This window comes from Homalodisca vitripennis, chromosome X (genome assembly GCF_021130785.1).
Source record: "Homalodisca vitripennis isolate AUS2020 chromosome X, UT_GWSS_2.1, whole genome shotgun sequence".
NCBI lineage: Eukaryota > Metazoa > Arthropoda > Insecta > Hemiptera > Cicadellidae > Homalodisca > Homalodisca vitripennis.
In genome coordinates this window covers 72,927,214-72,952,887 of record NC_060215.1, presented here as the reverse complement: position 1 = coordinate 72,952,887, position 25,674 = coordinate 72,927,214, and the positions used below count along the sequence as shown (strand labels likewise).

Below are 25,674 nucleotides of genomic sequence, written 5' to 3'. Positions count from 1 at the left end.
ACTCATGTAGTTTTCAAGTTAACTCCGAAAGTTTACTGCTTTCACTCATAATACTGCCAACCTGTTTGTACAGCAATTCATCAGTACCTTATGCCTGTGATCTTACACATGATACTTACCCATGGGACAGATATAATTAACCACGCTATTTTACCAAAATGTCCTTTTGTCGGAAGAGCTCAGAATTTCCGAAATAAAGAATGAAAATTTCCATGAGATCCCTTAGGAAGATGTCAATAATTAAATGTAACGAAGCTTTCCATCTTGTTCTTTTTGTATCTTCTGATCCTATCATCAGTAGATATAGAATTACACCAAAGAAATGTTGTAAACCCCTTCCAACTGAAATAAACGACCTATTAAATGAACATGAGGTAGACGAAGCCGTGGCATATTCAAAATGATGACTCCTGATGTAACGAGTCGTCTGTATCTGAGATCGAGTGATTTCAAATACGTTTCATTTTATAAACATAAAAACGTATATAAACAATATTTTTTCACCATACCGTGTAAAATTATTGTTTTTTGCTTATGATATAAATAATTATGTATTATAATATGTTATAATTATAATAATCATATATCTATAATCAGCAAATAATATTTTTTTTCCTCAATAATTATTAATTTTGGCCAGATCTGAAGAGTTTCTGGCCCACTGCAATCGTTAATCAAGGGCGTAAAATATAATGCAGAATGCAAGCACCCATGTGCGCCAATCTTAACGCCGTTATCGTTTTAGAGGTTTTGTTTGAACCGTGAATGTGATTGTGAATGTGAAAAAGAGCAATGCAATCACATTTCACTGTAGACTGTGCAGTTGGAAATGTAAATTACTGGAAGCTTGTGATAGTAAACGGGATTAAATTGTTGTGGTTTAGTGGACACTATTATTATCAACATTATATAATGTAATAGTGTTATAAATGCCATTTTTGTGGGAAATCCTTTCACAATCGATGTTATAACATAAATTAAATGGATTTTATGGAATAGCCTAGCTCTTGGATTGTTAACCCTGTAGGCTATAAATTATGAAATGTTTTCATCACAATGTACCAGGCCATTGAGTAATAGTTAAAATCATTTATGAATGGCTATAATGTCTGGGTGAGTTTTTGCTGAATTTTATTACTATATGTATTAAATTAGGGTTGGCATTCTATTTTAAATGTAAACACAAGGATTGTTTTTAATAGGTTCATTAATTATACAAAAGAAATTTGTATAGTAGGCCTCTGTAAGTAATAAATACAGAGGCAATATTAACTTATGTCTATACCTGGGCATTCTTTGGCTGTTCCTGTTAAACATGTAACTAACCATCAGTTTGAATTTAAGCATAGTTCTGTACTAAAAATATATCATCATCTAGTATCTAAAGCTTATGTCAACTTAGTAACCTTAGGTTACGATACTTTGGATACAATATCAGTAATTTTTCTTAGTTTTGAGTTGGGTTAGAGCTTTTTAGTGTAATTGTTGCAATTGTGCACATAACTACCAATAGACCTTTACCAATTATGTAAAAATTTTTTTTGGACTTTAACTCTTTGAGTGTCGCTAATTTTGACGGTACAAAAAGTGCATAAAGTGCTGATATCCCTAATTTTGACGTTTCATATTTCGATAATATTTTATATAGTAAAACGTTATTTGAGGCCAAATAACCAGATACCTGTATTCATTAGGTTCCAAACTATCGATAAATACGAGTTTTATGTTATTTCCCTTCTCTTCGATTTGTGAAACATTTGTTGTATGGATACTTATCAGGAGGCCTCTATTTTTGGACGAGTTTATCTAATTGAGAACAAAATAAATTACAGTATTAAAAAAACAGACTTTCTTTAACCTATTTTAAAATTTACAAGTTATTACGACAATCAAAGAAAATATAAACTAAAAGATCAACGTTTTATTATTCAAAAGTGACAGGTGATTTGTGCATCTAGGCCTACTTGAAGGGTCTCTCGTCTAGGTCTATTTGGAGAACATTTGGCATTAGGAAGTATGATGCATCGAGTATTTTTCTATTCTTTATGGAAGAAGGAAAGTATTAGAAACGTATAATGACGTTTATTTTGGTCCCCGACAAGGAAAACCTCTCCAAAAATAATGGGCTTCGATAATACTGATTTACCTAAGCGATAATTTTGTTTTCCAGTCATGCAACATAGCGGACGAGTACTGTGTTGCTTAACGGTCATTCTTGTTGTTTATGTGCTGATAACCAAGCATTAGAGTAGTCTAAATCCAAACTAAAATAGTAACTTATACAGTGTTTTACTGTATTCTCTATAAAAGTAATGTAGTGATTTGAGTTGTGTCCAAGCGAAAAACTTGAGTTTTCAGTGTAAATATAATAGGGTTATTATGGATTTTACAAAGTCGCTGACTCTCATACAAAAGATTTGTAAGCAAGTGTTTGTATGATATGACATTCACTAATCATATTTATTTGTGTTATCTTGATGTTTTATTTTATGTGTTGTGAAAACTAAACAATAACTTTGTAATTTCTGAATAAAGTACAATTTATAAAATGTCGGTACCGGGCAGCATTTATTTATACATATAATGCCAGGGTTTTAGCTGAGATGAAAATTCTCATTGCAAAAATGCTACAAGTTCTTCAGACTTTTGAGCAAAAATGTTTGTCTTGAGCACTTATCAATAGCATGGGTATTCTGCGAATATTACAATAATACTTATCGAAAAACAGTCTGCAGTTCTATAATACTTTAGCCTCCAGAACCAATTTGACATTAATAAATATACTGGTGTTAAATATTTAAAACCTTAGTAATTAAATGATTTTTTCGTTAAGAGGTTTTATTAAAAGGAGTATAGTTAGAAAATAAAATTTTTAATTTATTGTAAAAATATACAAAAAACAAAGTCTTTTCTCAGTTTAAAATAAAAATAAAATTAAGCGGTATGGTTATTTTTTATAAAACATGTAACTTTAAAAATCAGTTTATCTATAAAAACCCTACCACAATCTTTCAAACTGTAGTCTTCTTTGATTTGTAAACACCAATTTTTAATCCCCATTGAAATGGACCCTTCTTTCACTGCCTTCAACAGATATCATTAACAAATTGCTTAGATTGGTTATGCTTAACCTTTCACGAATAAAATCTGACTATAACATAATCTCAAATCTCCAGTACTAGATATAGACGCCAGGACAAGATGTTTAGATGTCAGACATTTGTCAGCCACGGTGCTGTATTATCAGTATCAGAACCACTGTTACAGCAACAAGCATGCGCTTTTGTAGGATACTACTCTCGCATAAAAAAGTACCAATAAACTTGTTTGAACGTTGACCACAAACTAACTAGTTGTGCAAAAATTACGAGAGTCATATCAAAATGCAGCTTGTTTTATTCTGTGTCTAGAAATAAATCAAATTGTTTACAAACATCAAATGTAGGTTTTACATCAGTAAGAACAAAAAATGGTCCCTGTTTTGGCGCTTTTCAACCAGACTACAATTTTGAACATTCTTAAGCAGAAAAACTTGTAATCCTATCAAGACCAAAGGTTTAAACAGTATACAGTAGAATCCCGCTTATTCGAGTTAAGTGGGACAGAGACTCCCTCAGATAACAAAAAACTCGGATAATCCAGAGGCTATGTTAAATAGGTTATGAATAACAACAGACATGTTGAATTTTAAAGACAGTATTATATATGTACCAAATTCGTATTTAAACTTAATTACAAACAGTTGTTATATAATATTCAATAATATAGAAAGTTGTGAAAAATTCTTTGATTTTTTTTGCACTAAACTCTTTCCCCTTTTGGTCGCCACGATGTAGTGCCTCCGCTGTAGTGCCTCCGCTGTAGTGTTAGGAGGTAGGTGATGTGGATTCTTGCTGTTCAATGTAGGCAATGGCAGCGTCGATTGCCTTCAGTCCATCGGAATGAGACACTTTAGGGGTGATATTTTCTGTGTCAGGTTCTTCAGGTCCTTGCGGATTGTTCACAATATGCACACTTGCATCATCACTAAGTTCCATTTGAACAACTTCATTGCATCACACACGAATATCTTCATTTTTTATATGCTGATCACAAGGAAGCTAATTAGCCAGTTGCGCTAATTCAGATAGGCTTTCATTGTCCTCTGCTGATACATTTTCTTTATGCTTTGGTTATTTTTCTCTACGATTTTTGTAGTGTTGAAGCCAGTTGCGCTAATTCAGATAGGCTTTCATTGTCCTCTGCTGATACATTTTCTTTATGCTTTGGTTATTTTTCTCTACGATTTTTGTAGTGTTGAATTGATAACTTCGCCCCAAGCGGTTGTGATCCAAAAATCTGCATTTTTTATCGTTATTTTTTCAGAGATTCTGTAACATTCATCCCATCGTCTAGACGTGAAATAAGGGTCTGTAGAAGTCTACGTCTGTAGTTTTTTTTTATGGTCTCAAGAACTGGTTGATCTAGGGGCTGTAGTATCAAGGTCACATTAGGGGGTAAAAACATGGCTTTAATATCATCACCACAAAGCTCGTCCTCATCGGGGTGTGAAGGTGCTTTGTCCATCAATAGGATTGTTTTTGGAGGAACCTTTCTTTTTTTAAAAAAATGTCTCGACAACAGGGAAAAGCTCTTTTAAAACCATTCCTTAAATATCTGGCTGTTCATCCATGCACTTTTTTTGTTTCAATAAAAAAATGGTGGGCAAACAGTTAACATTGATATGTTTAAAGGCCCTGGATTTGTGGGCCTTTCCAATCACTAGAGGTTTTAGTTTAAATGTTCCTCATGAATAGGAACATGCTCTTTGCTCTTCTTCAATCTTGGAGTGGAGTTTTCAGATTTAGCCTTCAAAATTTTAGTCGACAGCATACGGAAATTGAGATCAGTCTCATTGCAGTTAAATATTTGGCCAGATGTTAGACCAGACTTCAAAGCAATTTATGTCAATTTATTTTGAAATTCGTAATTTCTGAAGAATCTGCCGATAATTTTTCACCAACATATTAAGCTGTCTCATACGGTGCTACTTTTTCCACCAGTTTAACCATCCATCGCTGGCTGTATAACTGTCATCATCATCCCTAAACTTTTTATGAAATTCTATTGCCTTTGCTTGTAGTATTATGCCGGTTATAGGGGTGCCCAAACTCCGCATTTGAGTAAACCATAAAAACAAGGCTTCTGATGTCAGCTCATATTTGCTTTTCTTCATTGTTTTTCGCAATAACAAAGTCACAAACACATTATCTTATTATTGTACTGCAACTGCTTGGTCTAAGAAAACATGTTGTATCTTCGAAGGCCTCGGTTAATCGGGACTCGGATAAGTGGGAGTCTACTGTATATACAATAGTACTAACTTCTTCTATGGGCTGGTCTATTGCCATGCATTTACGCCTAGAGATTGTAATTTAGAGTCTTTTAATTATATGGATAAAAAGTTGTCAAACCAGTGTAAATCATTTTAACTTTTATTATTTTTTTCTTCAGCGGTTTCGGTTTAAAATATCGGCATTTGCTACGTATTCAAGAGTTCCTGCACAGACAGACAGGTGGACTGCCCTTTGACTTTAAAATCAATAAGATTCTTCCTTTGACTAAGAGGAACCTCTGTACCAGGTTTCAAGTCTCTGGTACCTGTCTATCAAGAGTTATTGCACTGATAGACAGACTAAAGGACCATCATACGATATCAAGAAGGTCCTGTTGGGTTGTTAATAATGAATGTTAACACGTTTGCTGCGGGCGGTAACTCTGGTTACCACTGCTACGCTGCGCTAGGAGCGGGCGGTAACTATGGTTACCACAGGGCCTGTGTTCTGAAATGAGGTCAGTGTGCAGCCAGCACTCGAGCTATCACAACACATATTTCTCGCTCCTCGGGAGGTACTTTTCCCCTTTAATGCACTTTGTTTTCACATTAGACTTTTTAATAATTTTTAACAATTTTTAAAGTTTTTTCGTTGTAAGTGATTGTGCAAAAATGGATCTTCCCCGGGACCAAGTGGTGTACAAAAACCAAGTTCTTGGCGTATTTGTAAATAATAAACGACTTTTGGTGGGTTGGTTAAAATGTATATACACATTTGTATCAATATTTTGCTTTAGTAAACTTATTTCTTCTTTTTTCTTAAATTTTTATAAACTTATGTACTACAATATTTTTTTTAAACTACAATCATTTCAAGTAAACATTTAAATAAATTTGTTATAATTACTCTCCACACATTTGTAAATAATAACTGAATTTGAGTGAGTTAGCGGAGATGTATATAAACTTTTTCACATCTTTATAAACTTTTACATTCATTTTGGTTTACACACTTACGTATAAATATTGTTTATTATGTTGGTCTAAATGAATAAAATACAGTTCACTTAGCTACGATGTATTCATTTGGAATATTCCCACTGCCATAAAAGTGTTCCCTAGTGCGAGCGGTAACTAGAGTTACCAGCTGGCAAGGAAGACTGTCCTCAGGAGCTAGTGATAACCACAGTTACTGCATTCCCAAAATGGTAGAGAGTGATAATTTTTGTGACTAATGAGTAATTTTCGTATATTTCTATCATATTTCATCCAAAAGTAAGTAAAAAATATATTTAAAAAATTTCAGCATATACGGAACTTTATATGCGAACGTGTTAACAGTATAATCAGTATATAAAGTAAAATGCATAAACTGGATCCCTGAAGAACCCCTCTATATTATGTACATGATAAGTTGTGCTGTCCAGCATATTCTTTACTTCCACCAACTGAGTTCTACTGAAGTACTACTTAATTATACTTGCTTAAAAACCATTTTTCCAAAGTAATTTTAGTCTGCCAATGTTAAAAGCATGTGCAACATTGAAGATAATGTTTTTTTATATTATCTTTCAGCTCGAGAGCCATGTCGGTGTTCAATGAAGAGGCTATTAAAAGAAAACTGACCTAGTGGTCTAGTTAAAGTGATTTTTTTTATATTATTTTAAAAGTTTGTATGTTTTTTGTTTATTACTTTTCACAACTTAATCTATTTTTAGATTGTGTGGAAAAAAACTGAGAGAGTGACGATTTGAGAGTGAGAGATTTAAGAAAGACGTACATTCTTGGACGGAGCCAGAAATGTGATGATCTTTAATTAGTATTTCTTAGTACTATAAATTTAAATAAGACAACTTCTAGATTCATTAGAAATATCAGGAAACATTATAGATTGCACATACAGAGGTGTTACTTGTTTAAAAATTGTCACCTGGTGTGTCCTCAAACCAATTTCATTTCCACGATAATATTTTGATTCCACTGACAAAACTATGAATTTGTAATTTTATAAATTCTAAAATGTTAACGTTATCAAAAAGTAATGTTATACTAAAACAATTCCAGTATATTTTAACACCAATAGATAACAAAAAAAAATTAGATAAATATCGCTAATTTTGGTTTCAGACGGACAAAAAGACAAGCCAAGGTTTTGGAAGACAACTTTTGGGATTGTAGTGTTTGCACTTATAGAAATACAGCTGAAGCTTTTAAATGCCTGATGTGCGATGTACGCAAAGGAACTTCGACAAGGTAATACATTTCGCATTGTGTTTCCTTTTTGCGATGTTTGCAAAACTTGCTTGTCATCTCCCATATTTAAAAACATTGTGCTTGTAGTAAAGAGACCTAATGGTGATTTTGTAAAAAAATTAGGCCTGGCTGATTAGGGAGCAATAATTTAGTGACCGTTGTTACCATACCTAACATTACATATGATTTGTATCTCAAAATAAATATATCTGAGTTATTGAAAGTCATTTTGAAGTTTTATGGTGGATTTGTAGGACCATTTATTTAATCCTGCATTAGTTGTGCACAGTCTATGACATTTTCAAGGATTGCAAATTTACACTATAGCCTACTTTTGTCTGGCTGCGGCAGTTGTGTGTTCCATCCCTCATTGAAATGGATGAAAATAGTATTTAAAAGCCAGGTTTGTTGGTGGCCACCTTTATTTTAGCCCCGTAAGAACAATGTTAACCCTTTCAAGTGGTAAACATATTTACCCTTGTTTTTAGCCAGGAGTAATTTTATAATGCATACATTTTTTAATTGTTTAAACAGCTCTTAATGTTTAATTTACTAAACAAAAATATTACTTTTTGTTTAGGACTGTTCAATATGTATAAAAACAGTTTCAAAGAGCTTATGTTTTATTTTTTTATATCTACAACTAAAGATATGTTTTAAAAAATGTAATTTTTACATAACTTGACATTAGTTTAATGTTATTTTCCAAAAGTTAAACACATATTTTAAAATCTTTGACTAAAGTTGCTAATCTTTTATGAACAACTATTAGCCCTCTGACTGTCATTTAACGGATATCCGTTGTTTATTTTCGTTCCTTAAACGCCAATCAATGGATACCCGTTGATCATATACCATTGGAAAGGTAGAGAATTGCCGAACACCGTACAGATATTTTTATTGTTCTATGACAGCTGTGTAATTTTAGAATGACGTTGCTATTTTTGTCTTTGAAGAAAAAATTGTTTCACCCACATTTTTGTTTTTGTTAGTGTTTCATAGTTTTATAACAGAACATTACTATATATGACCCTTAGGTTATTATAACATTTTACAAAAACCCCCAAAACATTATTATAACTGTTTTTATCTGTAATTATCCCTTTTTTAGAAAGTATAATAACAATTTTTGTTTCTACTAACCATAAAAAGTAAAACCCTTAGATTTTCTCACAATATTTATTATTATAGTGTTCTATTGTTCATTGTAAATAAAATTATACCAAATATACTTATGTTTACAGTTCATAACAATTTATAAACATTTTTATAAATTTATGTGTTTTTGCTCTTGAAACCCATTTTTTGTGCAAAAACTAATTTATTTACACAAAAACTAATACAAAACTATAAATTTTCTAAAACTAGACTAAATTTTGGACCTTCAGGCTATCTTGGAATTTAAAATTTACACACTTAAATTATATGTTTAGGCACAACCCCCCCCCCCTTTTACGTATAAAAACAAAAACATTTTCCCAAGTCACCATAACAAATTCAAATTACAATATTTGTTCTAGTTACATCATTGCATTATGCTATTCATTGTGAACAAAACAATACCATTTACAGTTAGGTTTGCTGTAAAAAACTGTATTTTACAGATTTTAGAAAGAAAGCTTGCAAAACTGGGAAGATCGGCTTGGCGTTAAAGAAGAATACTAAGGGCAGTGGGAGTGTTAACGGTTGAACAGATACACATTTGATTAGGTCTATGTATAGTTTAAAAAAATTGTATTGGTGTAATATATCAGTTTGTGGTACTCATTTGGAATACAAACAAAAAATATTTGGGGGCTACAAAAGAAGTTGCACTATAGAAACATTTAAATGTTTACAATATAGGCCTAAAGTTGATAAACTGTGGAAAATACAAATGTTCTAAATCCATTAGTATGCTGTGAAACAGAAGTAATTTCACACAGATTATTTATTCACATAAAAAGGAACATGCTTGAAAATTTACTATTTATAAAAACACTTACTTAACCCTTTTACTGCCGACGTCCGACATATCGGACGTCGGCATTTTTGCCGAAAACGCCAACGTCCGATATGTCGGACGTCTGTTTTTTTTATCGTTACTGGCTACTGTTATGCTCAAATGCCAAAATATTCGGTATTTTGGTTGTTTAGGAGCAAAGGATAATGAAAGAAGCCATTTGAAGAACTTTGGATTTCTATTTTTGTCGTCTTTGACTAGAATTGACGAACTACCTAGACAGCTGTCAAAACCAGATGATCGGATTATGTTACTGAAATCTTCGTTCATTGTTGTTGTTTACAATGTTATCGAAAGTTTTTTGAAGTGTTACTTTTGTTGATCAAGGATAAAATGAGTAAAAGAGTTACATCTAACTCTCCTGTGAGTGAGGGAACAATAAGTAAGTGCAAGACGAACTAAGTGACGATTTCCTTCAGAATTTGTCAGATTCAGATGCCGAGAACGAATCTGATATTATTGTTAGGGCTATTGATGACAATCAAAGTGATGTGGATGACACTGATGACGATCCTGACTGTATCTTACCATCAGATAATGAGGAGTTATTAGATAGTGAGGGGGATGTGGCACAGATAAGTTTACCTTCAAATTTCCACTGGTAGGCCTAGAGGAGGCCTACCAGTTTTGGGAAAATCCTCATAGTGCAGTTATGTTTCAAGGTAGCACCTTCAAATTTTGGTATATGTTCTAAGCAATTGCTCTAGTTTATAATGATATCATGCTCATAATTTTAGTATAATTTTAAAAATAAATTATCAGATGCCAAACACAATTTTTTATTTTTTTATTTATTTTTTATTTATATCATTTTTAAAAATAAATAATGTGTTTGTTTCAAATTAAAATGTCTTTTTATTATTTAAAAAACAGCATTTAAATACGAGTAAATAAAATAAAAATTCATGCAAATCTAATGAAAAATAAAAAAGATACAGCATTTTTTGTAAATGAATGCACAACAGTGATTTTCCTCCTTGGCAATTTTGACTGGTACAATAAAAAAATGGCCGGCAGTAAAAGGGTTAATAATTGAACAAATTGTAAACATTAGTTTAACACCAATAACATTCACAATCAAGCCAATGAAAATAAACAATACAAGTGAGTTATATGATAAACAGCTGTCAGCATGGCATTTTCTTTTGTTTATTCAGATATGAAATATCAATAATGCTGAGCTCAGATATAGATGGAAAGACAGAGAAAGATATACAGAAATCACTTATTAATGTGAAAGCTGTTACACCAGAATGGCAAGAATTTGAAATACCTGTTTTCTTACCATAGTACGGAAGCTTATGTGTCTGGTACCTGGGGAGAATTTGAAATACCTTTTTTCCTACCGAAGTGCAGAAGCGTAAGTGTCTGGTACCATGGCAGGTGGTGGGAATTGCGAGATAGTTAGAATGAGAGATAACAGTTGCACCATGGAAGGGTGACAGACAAACATTAATTAAACTGAAGGTTCAGCCTTCTCTAATACAACAAGAGTTTTTCATTAACAAGGCAGGCATACATATTACATTATAGATCAGTGCTTCCTATCATATCTTAATATATAAAAATATGCATGATTATATTATTATGCTATTATAAAAAGTGCATCAGACCTTTTTGTAGTGAATTGACGTTGAGATTGACTTTGAAATGTTTCGTCTCAAACTTGTTCCTAGATAATCTTTAAAAACATCTGGATTCAAATTTAATGACAGGGATTTTAATTAACTGCTGTGATTGTTTTATGTTTGATTGTTACAAACTTGGAACACAGATATAAACCATGTTTCATATAGTATTAGCGTTCCGTGTTTCACAACAATCTTATTTCTGAAATATAGTTTAAAGCATGAAAACGATATTGCACCACTTGGATATTATGAATTCCTCTAAGATATGATGTAAAATAATACTTTTGTAAAGTGTCATCACATTGTCAAATATTAAGTTTAAGCGTTTTAAAAGACTATAGACTAAAACATAAATTCCTGAGTTATGTCTGGAGCAGGTGAGGTTCCAAGGGTGAAAGGCCCAATAAGTAGTTCAATCCTCTCTTTGGTATTAAATGTACATTGGATAAAACAGTAACTAAAAATTATACACAAAGTGTTTAGGAAGACTTAAAAAATTTTAGTATATAATTAATCGATAAAAATGAGTAAAAACGTTCTTATGAACATTTATTCATTTTTTGTTACTAAGTTTGTATGTATGTGCTTTTCCACACAAATTTATTCCTTGAGAAAGTATATAAACATTTATTGTTTATTGTATTGTAATTGTAGTTATGTTTACATTTATATCCAATATTTTCAAAAACTTTATGAACACTGTATAAAACAGTAAAAAAAAACTATACTTTAAACTATTAAATGTTAATTGCCTGTAGCTTACTTTAGTACAGTTAGAGCATGTGTAATTAACAAGAAATAATTGTGGCTTTTGGTTTAAAGTTTTGTGAAAAACTAGGAAATGTAATTAAATTCCTCTGGCAAATTACTCACCTTAAAACCGAGCATATAAGACATTGCATAGTTTTACCTCTTAATTTGCATTATAACAATTCTATCAATCACTCTGATATGAAAAAGTACGTAAAATCATGGATATTATTACCTACTATGTGAAGTACATTTATTACAGGTAATGATACAATTTGTTACAATAGCCAAAAAGCTCATAAATGGCATACCTCTTTAATTGAGTTGTGAATTTTTTGAATCAAACTAGAACAGTTACTTTTTAATTGTAATTGTAGAATAATGTCTTAAAAAACTAATTTATAAGTTGTATATGCAATTCTTTAAACTACACTTTTTGAACACAAATTTTTATTTAAATCCGGAGAGATAAAGGGCTTTAGTTTGTGTTTTCATTTCATAGCCGTACAAAAACCACTTAACTTTATCTTCGAGGGATGTTAGGTCTACCGCTGCCCTAAAGTCATCCTTCCCTATTTTAAACGTGAACAGGAGATAACAATTATAATCTTACATTTCACACTATGTAAGCAGAGATAAGTGGCATGTGTTGCTTTTTGACACTCACTGGAAATTGAGTCATCACGGTCCGGCAGTGCATAGAGTCATTCCTGTGCCAGCGTACACTCCCTAGTCTGTTATCTGTGCTGGCTGTGCCTATCCATTATCAATGGCTCCTCCACAGTGAATTTTACTCAGTGGAATCAATGCAGTGTTAGGTTAACCATTTTAAAAATGAAATTACTGACAGTGGATCACACTGGAGTCTGATTCTGTATTTCAGAGGAGAAAATAAATTTTATTACTATGATTCAATGTCAGGTTGTAATTATCATCCAGAAATCAAAGTGGCTAGAAATTTATTTAAATTCATTGATCTAAACATAACCATATCAATCACAAAATGCAAGGGTCCACAACAAAGAAATGGCATGGACTGTGGAATATTTATGATTATGTTTGTTGAGATATTGGTCATATGTATATTAAAATGTGGAATCCTGACTACTACTTTGCCTGATATTAATCAATTTGATGTATGGACTAGAAGGGCTCAACTGTCTTCACTATTGTATAAAGTTAAGAGACTATATAAAACATCAATCATACATGTACAAAAGTAGAAATCGTTCATTAAACAGAAAATGTACTATTCCTTGGAAAAAATAAAAATAAAAAGCAATACATATCCAAATAAATCTTAAGGCACTTCATGTATTCTATTGGAACTTGCAACGTGTCTTACATATCTCTAAAATAAGAAACTATTTTTCAACACTAAGTAAACTTACATAGTTTTATTTGAAATAATGGCTGAGTTATCAATCATTGGCTTCTCAAAGCCATTACATTTCAAGATACTTATTGCACATTAAGTTTATCTTTGATCCCATGATTGTTGTTTATTTGAGAAATGTTGATGGTTTAATGTGAAATAAAAAAAACATCATATACTTTTGAATGTTATTTATGTGCTAATTTTAGGAAACCAAGAATTAATCCTCAGTTGGCAGCCCAGCAGTATACACCTGCACCCCCACAGAAAGCCAATAAAACTGAAAATGGTCAAAAAGACAAGTCTGAGAAAAAAACATCACAGCAGAGTAAATCAGGAAGAAAATCCTGGCTTCCGTAAGTATATGGAGATAAAACTTTTGTTTTTAATACCTATTCACTGTACGTGTAAAAATCGAGGAAAATTATGCATTATAAAAACTTTAAATTGGTCTTTTCCCTCACCAAATTTTGTCACTCTGAAAGTTTTGAGATACCGGCAGAAAGTGCATACTGCAATCATTTTATTAATTATTCTTATCTGATTGTCTGAGTGCCTAATTAGTACCTGCCAGCAACCTAGGTTTATCAATGTACTTATGTTGTCTGTTCGGAACGATTAACATCGTGAGGTCTTGAAGTTACCGAGAGAGTATTTTCTCTGAGTTTTAAAGTTCTTTGTCTCAAGAGGAGTGAGTCTCAACATGTTAAAATTGCCTTTGGTTTTGAAGCACCAACCCATCTACTGTTTTTAGGTGGTATTCAGAATTTCGAAGGGGCTATAATTCGCTTTAAGATGACAAAAGGTTCAGGAAGGCCATATTCCACTGTCAAAGAAAACTTTGATTGGGTGTATCCTATAATCCAAGAGGACAGACACAGCACTTAATTAACCCTGTAATGGACCATCAATTTTTCCAAAATGGCAGGTTTTTTGTGATTTTGTAGGGTTTTTTTAAATTTTAATCACTAATAATCTATTTTTAAGATAACAATATTTTTAAAATGTCAGTGTCTTTAGAAATATATGTACATGTAGTTTACATAAAAAGAATGAAATATTGAAATATTTTAGTTTTACCTTTAAAATTAAATTGATTATTAACATTAAAAAAAGTAGTTCAGAAAAATGTTTTAACTGATGTATTAGTAACCTCACATTTAATGTAAAATTTATTTGAATAAATTTAAAATACACAAAGGTTTTGTAATATATCTAACTTACAAATTATAAAAATTATTTGAGTAAATGAAGTTTTTGGTAATTTTAAATCATATATCTATAAAAACTACAAAATTTGCAAAAATCTCTAATTGCACTATTTTGTAAGTAATTACGTCAGTTTGGATTGTACGGGACGAACTCATTATAGAAAGTATATTTATATAAATTTACAAAAATGTACAACAATGTATTTTTGTCTTTATTATTTTTTTCGAAGTCAATAGAATCAGGCACATTTAATTCATTAGGAAATGTTCATCCAAATCAGATAAGACTTCATCCATATCTACCAAACTAACATCGTCAGTTTTGTATGTTCCTATGGCCACTACTGTTCAAATTAACACTCATTATGAAATGTGCAATAAATTATTTACTCAACAATAAAAATATTGAACCTATTTGAACATAGGCCAACCTGCAGTTTCATAAAAATGCAATCAATTCACTAAAGCCTTACTTAAACTTCTACATTTTTCAATTCACTAATTAGTATATGTACACTAAAGAATGAATAGTCTAAAAGATCCAAATGAATAATAAATAATACTCTATTATTGACAATGGTGTAATAACAACCAAGAAATCACCATTACAAGCAGACGATTTGTAATTCTTACCTACTCCAGCAGTTCTTCTTTGGTTTGATATGATTTTCACTATCTCCAGATAACAATAAAGTAAAGAAAATAATAAAATTAATTGAAGCTATTTTTGACACATTAGGCGCATTTTGGGGTTTTTCAAAACATTACTTTTTTTTAATAATTATTGTATAAACATTTATTTACTTCAGGCTATTGAAATGATGTCTATGAAAGCCAAGAATACACTTTTTCAATAACGACACTCACGATCATGTAGAACGTAAACTCTCGACATGGAGTTTTGACAGACATACAGTATAATTTTTGCGTGTTCGGAAATTACATGAACAAATTGCAATCGGAAATGTTAACGTCCAAGTTAAAAATTTTCTAATGTATAAGGTAAAAATATAACATAACTTTATCTTTGTTTTTAATTTTATGTATGCTTTAGTTCAAACAAAGTACAAATAATATTGCATGAATCTTTAAAACTCGGAAAATCTTATTCTTTGTGGGTACCTCACGATTTGATAAGCAATAAGCATGTGAGAATCGGCCAGCAGATCCTTCAATTGCTTAAAAATTGTGATCATCTGGTTAATTCAAAAATTGTTACTGGTGAAGAGACGGACATACCGTTTTATGAGATTTGTACTCGAGCAGAGAGTTGTCTATGGGTGTTTAAGACAAGCCACCTCCATAATGGTCAAGAAACAACGATTAGTGAAGAAAGTAACGCACGCTGTTTTCTCCGGAGTATGATACTCGTGAAGGCTATGGAAGGACAAAGGGCTAACACAGCAAGTTTGTGTACTGAACAATGCTTACCAGAAGTTCTTCAGGACTTGAACATAAAATTTTTAATTTTTTTCCATGACAATGCCTCTTTTCACATTGCTACAAAAAAAGTGTGTGGCTGTAAATGGCACCAAAACGATGGAGCACCTCCTTTATCCACCTGATCTCGATTTGTGCAACTTCTGGTTATTCTTCAATTGAAGAAACGTTGCACGGTCATCGCTTTTCTTTGAAACCAAAATAGATAATGAGATTCGTTTGACTCCATTTCAAAAATTGAGGGCTGGGTGCTTTCAAAAAGTGGAAAATCTGATTTCAAAATTACATTGATGCTGGAGGGATAAATTTCATATATCTTTAAAGTTTCAGAGTGACACTCGTATTTTGTATGTTCATAAGAATGATGGGATAGGAACCTAAGAGTACTCAAAATATTAAAAGAATATTTGCTTTATCCTTAAATGAACATGATATAAAAAAAACATTTTCGATAGATTAAAATCATAAAAATAACTATTTTGAGCATGGAAATCACACAAAATGACCATTACCAGCATTAGTAACAGAATGCAATTTCTGAATTGAAGATTTTCTCGCACCATTTTCTATTAACAATTGTCCATGTGAGAAAAGAAAACTCTCAGTCATTGAAGGTTAGAATCAGCTGACATATTTTACTTGGGAAACTCCACAGACCTCCTAGGTTAGGAACAGGTGGCTAATGTTTCCTTCCGCTGAGTACAAGTGCTAGCAGTTGAATCCCAGCAGCATTTTGTGTTCTGTGTCTTAATTTATTCCAAATACAAGAGCATACAGCTTTTTCTAGTGATTATGGTTTTATATAAATATCACATTCTGAAATGAAACTGTAAAGAAAATAAAAAAATCTTGCTTATAGAATTATTTAAAATATAAATGATCTAACAAAATAAATGATACTGCGTTGTATTTATTTGAAATTATATATATGAAATAATAATTTATTGTTCTGTTCTGTTGTTTAATTATACGTATCAGTTATAGGTATATAAATCATATAAATTATTCACTTACTAAAAAATAACAAGGTATATATGATACACATATATATAATATTACATAAAAATGCCTATAAATATACATGCCTATCTATCTTATTGTTTTTCATCCAATCCAAATAAAATCCAATTTATGTTAAAAATGTTTTATAACAACTAATATATTTAAATTTATAAGAAATCCTTTATCTACTCTCACACAATATATGGGAATAACTTCCTTCAATATATTAATAAATAATACTATGTATTGGATGATTCATGTTTTGTGTGATCCATGAAACAAAGCCTGAAGTTTCCTTCACTTATGCAAAATTCAATGAGGGAGTTAAATTAGACAAGCCCTCTTGTTTACCATCAGGGATTTAAAATATCCTTTTTATAAGGTTGGGTTTAGTCCATTTGAATTAATAGCAGGATGAAATAATTCAATATTTGAGAAAGAAATTGGTTTCATTGTACATTAACAAAATATTACTATTGTGTTTTTGAGCACTTACAAAAATATCTGTTATTTGTATTCATTGAAAACATAGGCCATTATATAATACTTTTTATGTTGTAGACCAAAACTGAAAAATGTGGATCGCAGCTCAGCTCAGACACGGGAGGTGACAGTAAACAACATCACAGTGATGATCACGGAGTATAAACCCAAGGCGAAGAGCTCACAAGACCAGTCAGAGCACAGCAGTGCTTCATCCGAGGCCGAGTCCAGTGCAGACATGCGTAGCACAGACACTGATTCCCCCAGCTCATAGACTCACCATTCTTACTATAATGTATTCACTTTTAAAGATTTTTTAGATAATAAGATAGACCCATTATAATTTTTTTACTACCTGTAAAATAAATATTGCTCATCATTTAGTGATGTCGAATATTTTAATAGTTTTTGCTTTCTCTTATATAATATAGAAATAGTCATGGTTCAAAAACCAACTTTTATTTTTCAGCAAAAACATCTGTTTTTAACCCCTCTATATATAAAAAGTAGGTTTCATGAAAATGACTATAAGTACTGGTATGTTTGTGTACCCACAGTTTTTTACCTGGTAATTTTTATGTACCGGTATGCCAGGAATGTACAAGCTTAAATTACATATTAATTAGCCAATCAATTGTTCAACCAGCAGGAACCAGAACAGTAAATAAATCAAATTTTGGTCAGAATGATATCCATAACCTGTATTTTATAAGAAAAAGAGAAGGGACTTTATTGATAGTATAATGTTTTTACTGGTAATCACGGATAAATCTTTGCTTAAAAGAAATTATAGGCAATAGTTTTACAATACTTCTATAATGTTGGCAATGCATTTTTAATTGAACTTAAGATTAAATTAAAACAAATAAACAATGTATGTCTCCTGTGTAGCTCTCAATTCTAATTCTGTCTATCTAATTTTGGAATAATTATATTTCATTATTAGTTTTACATCATAATGAAGCTTATTTCTTAAGTAAAATAATATCAGACTTGTATTAGTAGGAGGTTTCCAAGCTGAATTATAAATAGTATTTTTTAAAGTAAAATCAGTCATCCGTGGTTTAAGTTTTGTGTAGGCCTTACAAGAATTCTTAATTTTAACCTTGCTCTGGTATAAAAATCTGTATTAAAGAATAATTAAACATTGACAAAGCTTCGGTTTTACTATAAACTTAAGACCAATCAGCCTCATCTAACAGGGAACTGAGCTTAGTGTTGTCAGTGCGGTACCTTGTTGAATGCAAGAATGAAAGTTAATGTTTCTCTAACTTTAAACCAAGATTGGAATCTCCAGAGCAAATCATCAACATTGATGCAGTCAATATCTTTCTTGCTTATTCTAAGACAATTGCTAGGGGAATTTTTTGTTACAGTCACAGCGAGCGAGATTTACTTAATTTTGCTTTAGCGCTTTATTGCAACACAACTTGCCCTAATGATGTAAAATATAAGTAACAGCAACAAGGAAAAAACAAACCTCTGCCAATAAATCTAATATGCACAGCATTAAACATAAAATGCTATACATAACACAAAATACAAATTCTGGAGCACTATCACAACTTTAAAACATGATTTGATTATTTCAAAAATTGAATCCTCAAAGATATTATATTAAAGGTAAATGAAAGCATTCCAATGCGTAGTTCCTTAATTCATTTTCTGTGTATTTAAAACGTCTGTTTAATATTTATGATCCTGCCAAAACTTGGTAAAGTTTGTACAATGTAAATATGTGAAAATAGGATAATTGCCAAACATTACTTGAACAAAGTAGATAAATCTGTGCTCATAAAACATCAAAGATAATATTGTTGTTTTTATATATCTAATGATTTACTTGATAAGTCTAAATAGTCTGTATATATTAGTAATTTGTTACTTTCTTTTGTAATTTTAGCAACTATGCAGGTTGTTTTAAACATTATGTGTTAAAATATTTTGGGGATTTTGATTGTAAATATCCCATGTTCATGTTTCTGATTGTGAAAGGAGATATGACTTAAAATATTGATAGAGCGTGTAACACTTAGTGACTGTACAATTTAAACCTTTATTATTGAGATTTTAGGTTATTTCACTGTGATTAATTTTCTCTTTTAATCTACAGAAAAGCATCCATCGTTTGTATAGTTAATTTTGTGTCAGTAAAAGTATGACTTGGAGTTAACTATTTAAACTGCATTTAGTCTTATTAATCATTAAATTGTTGAATAAGTCTATTTAATAACTTTATTTTAAGGATAGTGGCTTAAAAATTGCAATTTAGTGTCTGTCAGTCATGAGTATTCACTGGGTGTAACTGTAAAACAATGTTTTAAACAGTATTTTTTAGTCAGCAAGTGGGGGAAGTTGCTGAAAACCGATGTATTTTAAAATGTGTGGGTCCTTTTGATAGATTATAGATTTTTTTTAAATACCTCCATACTGGAAAAACCATAGCATGTAAGACTTAAGTTTTATCAGAGTTGTATTGATGTTTCCAACCATATATTTGTTCAAAAGGGTGTTTGTGGACAACTGGAATAGGTTTAATACAAGGTTTATTTATTAATGAGTCAAATAATATTATCAATGCTGTTCTACCTCAAAAAAAGTTTAGTTTTGAACAAAAAAATGTTATGGCAAAGAAATAAAATAAAATAAATGTCTTTTTGTTAAAATGTATCTAAATTGTTATTCAGTTTATTCAGTTTGTTTGTTAGTTGTCAATTGTAATTACTAAGTCTCAATTCCGTTAAACCCCTGTTGTCCCAATTTATATTTATATTTATAGAGCTAATAAATGTTGTTTCCAAGTGACACACCCTTGTCTGCCCATCAAAAAAGAGGTAAATGAACTTTATGTTTCATTAGAAAAGATAATATGGTCAGTTCATAAATAATTTTAATTTGTTTTTGGGTTTGCATAATAAATTCTATCTGTTTAGTTGAAATCGTCCTACATTGCTTGGGTTAATGTAGGTGAAGCTGAAGGCAACAGCTGTTTGTGTTTACATATAAATATGAAATGGAAAATACTTATCCTGTGATTTGTATTTATTCTGGAAAAAAATGTGTTTATTACTGTAATATGTTTAGGGGATTGGATCTGATTGTATTTCATTATAAAACAAACAGTGTTATCAAAAATATGAAGTACATTTTCTCTTCATGAATTATTGTATTTATTTAATTTAAGACAAAAAAGGTAACATGGTTTGTGCTTTATATTCAATACAAAATACACCTTTGTCAAATGAAATAATAATATTTTAAATCACACTTTGCATTGCTGTTATACCTAACTCTAAAATTTGGTTGTTCAAGAGGTAAAATAGAATCACATCATATGGTCTGTGAATCCCTTATGTTACAAGGGATTTATTTTGTTACTTTAGTTAATTTTAATTTGAAATTTTTTATTCACCACAGTATTTACGTTTAACGTACAGGTGGTATTTATGTAAACTCCAGTAGTCTTTGAATGATTTATAAGTGTTCTATAGTTTAATATAGTGTGAATAACCTATAATATGTTTTTATATTTTAGTCAACACTATTTGTATAAAATATATTATTACGTTATAATACTTTTTATCTTGTTGCATCACTGTTTAAAGACTGATTTCATATGTGTTCTAATGCTTTAAAAATGTGTACAAAGTTTAATATTATTTGTCATAAACTTCAGCACAATCTCATTAAACTGGACTTTTTGAACATTGACATTATCCATGAAAAGTACTGAGATTCTATTAAAAACAAATAACCTGAAATTTAGGTAAGTTATAAACAAACACTAAACAGAGTACAAAAGAAATTTCTTTAATAAAACACAATTTAATTTTTTTATTAAAATGTTATATACATAAACAAACTTTTAACACGTTCATTGCTGATCTTTTTCAATACACCATCCTGTTTACTGAAGTAATTTTTTTTAGTTTTATTTGAATAAGTCCTTTAAAATACTTCTTTTGAGGGAAAACGGCAAAGCTCTGTCCGTTTGACCTTTTTTGGAATAAATTATAATGTTGTGATGTGTATTTTTGTTCTTCTTGATTGAAGTCTTTTTAAACATAACATTTTTATTAACTGAATTTCAAATCTGTTCATTGAGAAAACAGTTCTTCATAAAATAGATGACAAGAACACAAGCCCTAAATTTTACTGTGGAAAACAGTTTAATCTTGTAAGAAGCTACAAAATAATTTCTTCAGAACACTATTTTCAAGATTAGGCTACTACTTTCGTGAGAGAAAAATAGTTTTTTAGGCTACATGATAATGATATCATTCTTTGCTGAGCAAATTTCAATATTGTTTCTACAAATATTTATACTATTTATTTATTAAGTTTTTCAGTTTCCATGATATTCCTCAAAACAGTTTTTAAGATAAAGAGCTGATTTTTGTGGACAAGCCTTACAGTAAAAAGTGGTGTCTTTCTTCCTGCCCTATGTGTAGCATACATGACATTGTTTTCTACCTCTCTTTTCATTCAGTTACAAAGCTAGCTTTGTAGATAAATGCCTTAGATGATTTTTCATGAACTACATCATCATTATTTGCACTGTTGGGTTCAGGTGCAAGAAGACTTTTGACCACAGCTGTTCTAAACTATAACATTGACATTTTCTTGTTGCTATTATGCTTGTTGTATGGTATAAAGGTGTTAATTATGCCCATTTACAAAATGTAAATTAGGAACTTCTTATACCAACAAACTGTTTTTCTTAAAGATAGTAGCTCATAAGTTGGTTTTTCCTATCAATACCATTGATACCAAAATCCTTCCCACATAGCTAGTAATGTAGCTATGGTGGGAAGGTTTTATTCAGTGTGAATGTTCAGTTTAGTTCAAGTTCACCTTCCTCTTAGTGCAGTGTCTGGAATTTGACGTAGTAACAAACTTTTTCTATCAGATTTGATACGCTGCACTAAGAGAAAGGTAAACTGGAGCAAAACTCAACATTCACATTAATATAAGTGTTATATTCAATCACAGGTTGAATCAAAGACTTCACCTGTTCAACTCCTCTTTTACTTGTCACTTATTGTTTCAGACTGACTAGTGATGTACAAAACATCACTTTTAACTTTCCATTTTCCTACCATAACTTCCTTGTGATATTTTAATGCTCTCTCACCTCTCTTCAGTTTTTTACAACTTCTTTCAAAACATCAACTCCGTCTTCTCGTAGAGTTCCTGTTTTGTATGTTCCCTTTTCTATAAGAGCTCTTGTCAATTTGATATTATTTTAAAAGTTATCAACATTGAGTGCTCTTTTTTAAGTCATTCTTCCATGAAATAAAATACTACTTTCTTTGAGTGCCCTTAACCAGAAAGTATGTCCATAACACCAGCATATACAGCAAACTTCATCTCAAGGCCTCTTTAGGTTAACTCAGAATGTGAATGCAGTATTTGTGTCTATTGTTTTTTATGTATTGTTTGAATACCAACTACCCCTCTATAAAACCATGGACTCTAAAGATGACTCTGCAAGGGGCGTAAAGACAGGAAATTTTTTATTGAAATAATTTATAACCAGTTTGTGTTTTTGCTATCAGTCATCTTGGACTTCAGATGCTGGATGCATATATTGTAATATAACCAAAAAATCTGTCCTTCGACATATTTTTATTGACAATGATTAATTCATGATTTACGTTTTAGATTTCCATTCAAAAAAACACCAGCTGCATATAAATTCGTCTACCTGATAATGGCCCATAAGAAGCAATCATCAATAACGAGTTGAAAATAATCTATTGGATTGTTGCTAGGCTGTGGAACTTTCAATCCTGTCGGTTGGTTAAATAAAACTTTTCCATCCGAGGTAATTCATCCCTCTGTAACTCAACACGAGGAGGTTTTCCCCATGTTGTGTTGCTAGTTGAGGGGGATAAGGGAAGTGTACCATTGGCCATGTTTTGAAGGCCACTAAGACCAGACAAGTCATTATCACTAGAACATGACACAGTACATGATAGACGTGAGTTTTCAAGGTCATCATCAAGCTCATCACTAAGATCATTCCCTTTTCACTACCACTAATATGTTCACTACCACTTGGTTTATAGCTATCACCACTACCGTACTAGTCGGATTCTTATTCATAATATGCATATCTATTTATTTCACTGAGAGTTAGACTATCAGGATTATTAAATGCCATTGGTTTCTTATCACTCATACTTAAAACCATGAAACAATCTAAAAAAAAATGAAGAGCACTGTATATGTTACTGACATTAGCCACTAACAACAACAAACTAAACAGGACCGGACATTTGGCTGTATATGGGTGTGTGAGCAATGCTACACTAACACATCATCTGCACATGATGAGACTCACTACACTAGATGACTCATTTACATGTCGTCTGCATTGAACGTGTTAAATAACATAGCAAACACATAATATTTTGTACTTTTGATCATATGGTAAAATACTTTATTTATCAGTTAAATATGTTTGAGAGACAATTGTTCAGATTTATAGAGTCTTTATTAATGAGGTTTTACTGTATACATTTTAGTGTGATTATAATGTAAGCAAAAATGTAAATATATTGTAAATTTGTTATTTTAAAATTAAAAGAGATTGAACAAACCTTTTGAGTTATTCTTAACTGTTCGGCATACACCCTGTGGGCTGTACTGATAGCTATCTTGATTTTACCACCATAAAAACCATGTTTAACTCTAAAAACTTTTATGATCCTATTTTTAGTTGTAGAATCATGAGAGATGTCTTATTTTAAACATATATCATATTATGGTACTTATACTAATTATAACACATTTGGGTGCCACACACATCATATATACGTCATGCCTTAGACATCTCCCATAATTATACAATCAAAAGTAAGGGTGTAAAGTGTTTGAAGTTTAACATTGTTCTTATGGAGTAAAACTCAAAGTTGTTTAATTATAGCCAGCTCTTAAATGTATGAGCTGGCCACTTCTGAATTAAAATAGGGTGTAAACCTCCTTCTTCAATTGTTTTCAGTACCAATACATGTAACAGTTCCTGTTTTACAATTAGGTAAAGCAGAATCATACTGGCCATGCAGACATTGAGACAAATGCCTAGTTCACCATTGAAATGTGTAAGCTAACCAGGCCCACTTTTATCACAGGTTATACTGAAAAATAATCAGTTGGCTGAAATTTAAATGACCGAGTCACTGGCACCTACTTAATAAATTCAGAACTCATTGGAGAGGACATACATACTGCATTTTCCCTAGTCTGCTTGTTTTCCAGGCAGAGAAATCTCAACCAGCAATACTGCACATACACAGTTTTATACGCAAGTTTTCATTGGTGTGTGTTATAAGTTGCAGATTTGAGTCCAATCGCTGTGAGTGCAAATTCTGTTCTAGAATCAAAGATGGGTGTAATTTCAGTTAAGTCACAGATAAAGAATATGCAGAGGTAAGATTCCTGTAAGACCTGGCTTTGACTATCTGCTGTAATAGTTCCTGCATGTGCAGTTTGCTCCCCTCATTTCGTTTTGTCTTTTATCATCAGTAAGATGAGCAGTCTGCAGCGACTATTAATGTGAGGAAATGGAGGGTGTTCATTGTTGTAGACCATATCCAATTGAGGACCCAAGGAGTGGCAGCTGATGATAGGGATCAAGGTCACCATAAAAAAAAATGAAAAGTACCATTTTGGGTGTTAATTATTTTCCCGAATTCTTTGAGGTTGAAATACAGGTGTTTAGTTAAAACAAAGAAGGTAGGTTTCTCGGTTCAGCTGCTACAGATCACTAGACTATATTATCCCATAGTCTAGTGATTGAAAATGTGGGTAATGCTCCTACATTGTGCATGGGGACACAAAGGGTGGTGATAGGATGAAGGATATGGTTAATCGGATACACAGTTGGCATGTCTGACGAGCCTTCCCTCTCAAATCATGCCGACATCTGCTTTAAAATTGGAGACGTAGAACTTGAAAAAGTACAGTATAGAAATACAGACTGGGTGTCATACAAGGGAAACCTAAGGGCACAACTGAAATCTGTTGGTAGCAACCGGAAACTGATTTACAATACTGTACAGCTAGACAAAAAGCCCACAATTTGACTTCTGCAATTATGAGTTCATTTGATCTCAGTTGTCCTGCCATTAACAGGAGGAAATCCAAAGTAGCCTGGTGTAGCTCTGAACTGGGCTCTTTGAGAAAGAGAGTTAAGACTTAGTTTTGAG

General features: G+C 31.5%; 1 protein-coding gene across 1 annotated transcript; it reads left to right on the top strand.

Annotated features, from left to right (window-relative positions):
* Nucleotides 1-788: 788 nt before the first annotated feature.
* On the top strand, nt 789-24,065 carry LOC124369199 (YY1-associated factor 2). Its single transcript, XM_046827030.1, has 4 exons — nt 789-1,113; nt 7,442-7,567; nt 13,535-13,681; nt 17,540-24,065. Exons 1-4 carry the CDS (start codon nt 1,097-1,099, stop codon nt 17,733-17,735), a joined length of 486 nt encoding a protein of 161 aa, XP_046682986.1. The 5' UTR covers nt 789-1,096; the 3' UTR covers nt 17,736-24,065.
* The last annotated feature ends 1,609 nt before the right edge of the window (nt 24,066-25,674 follow it).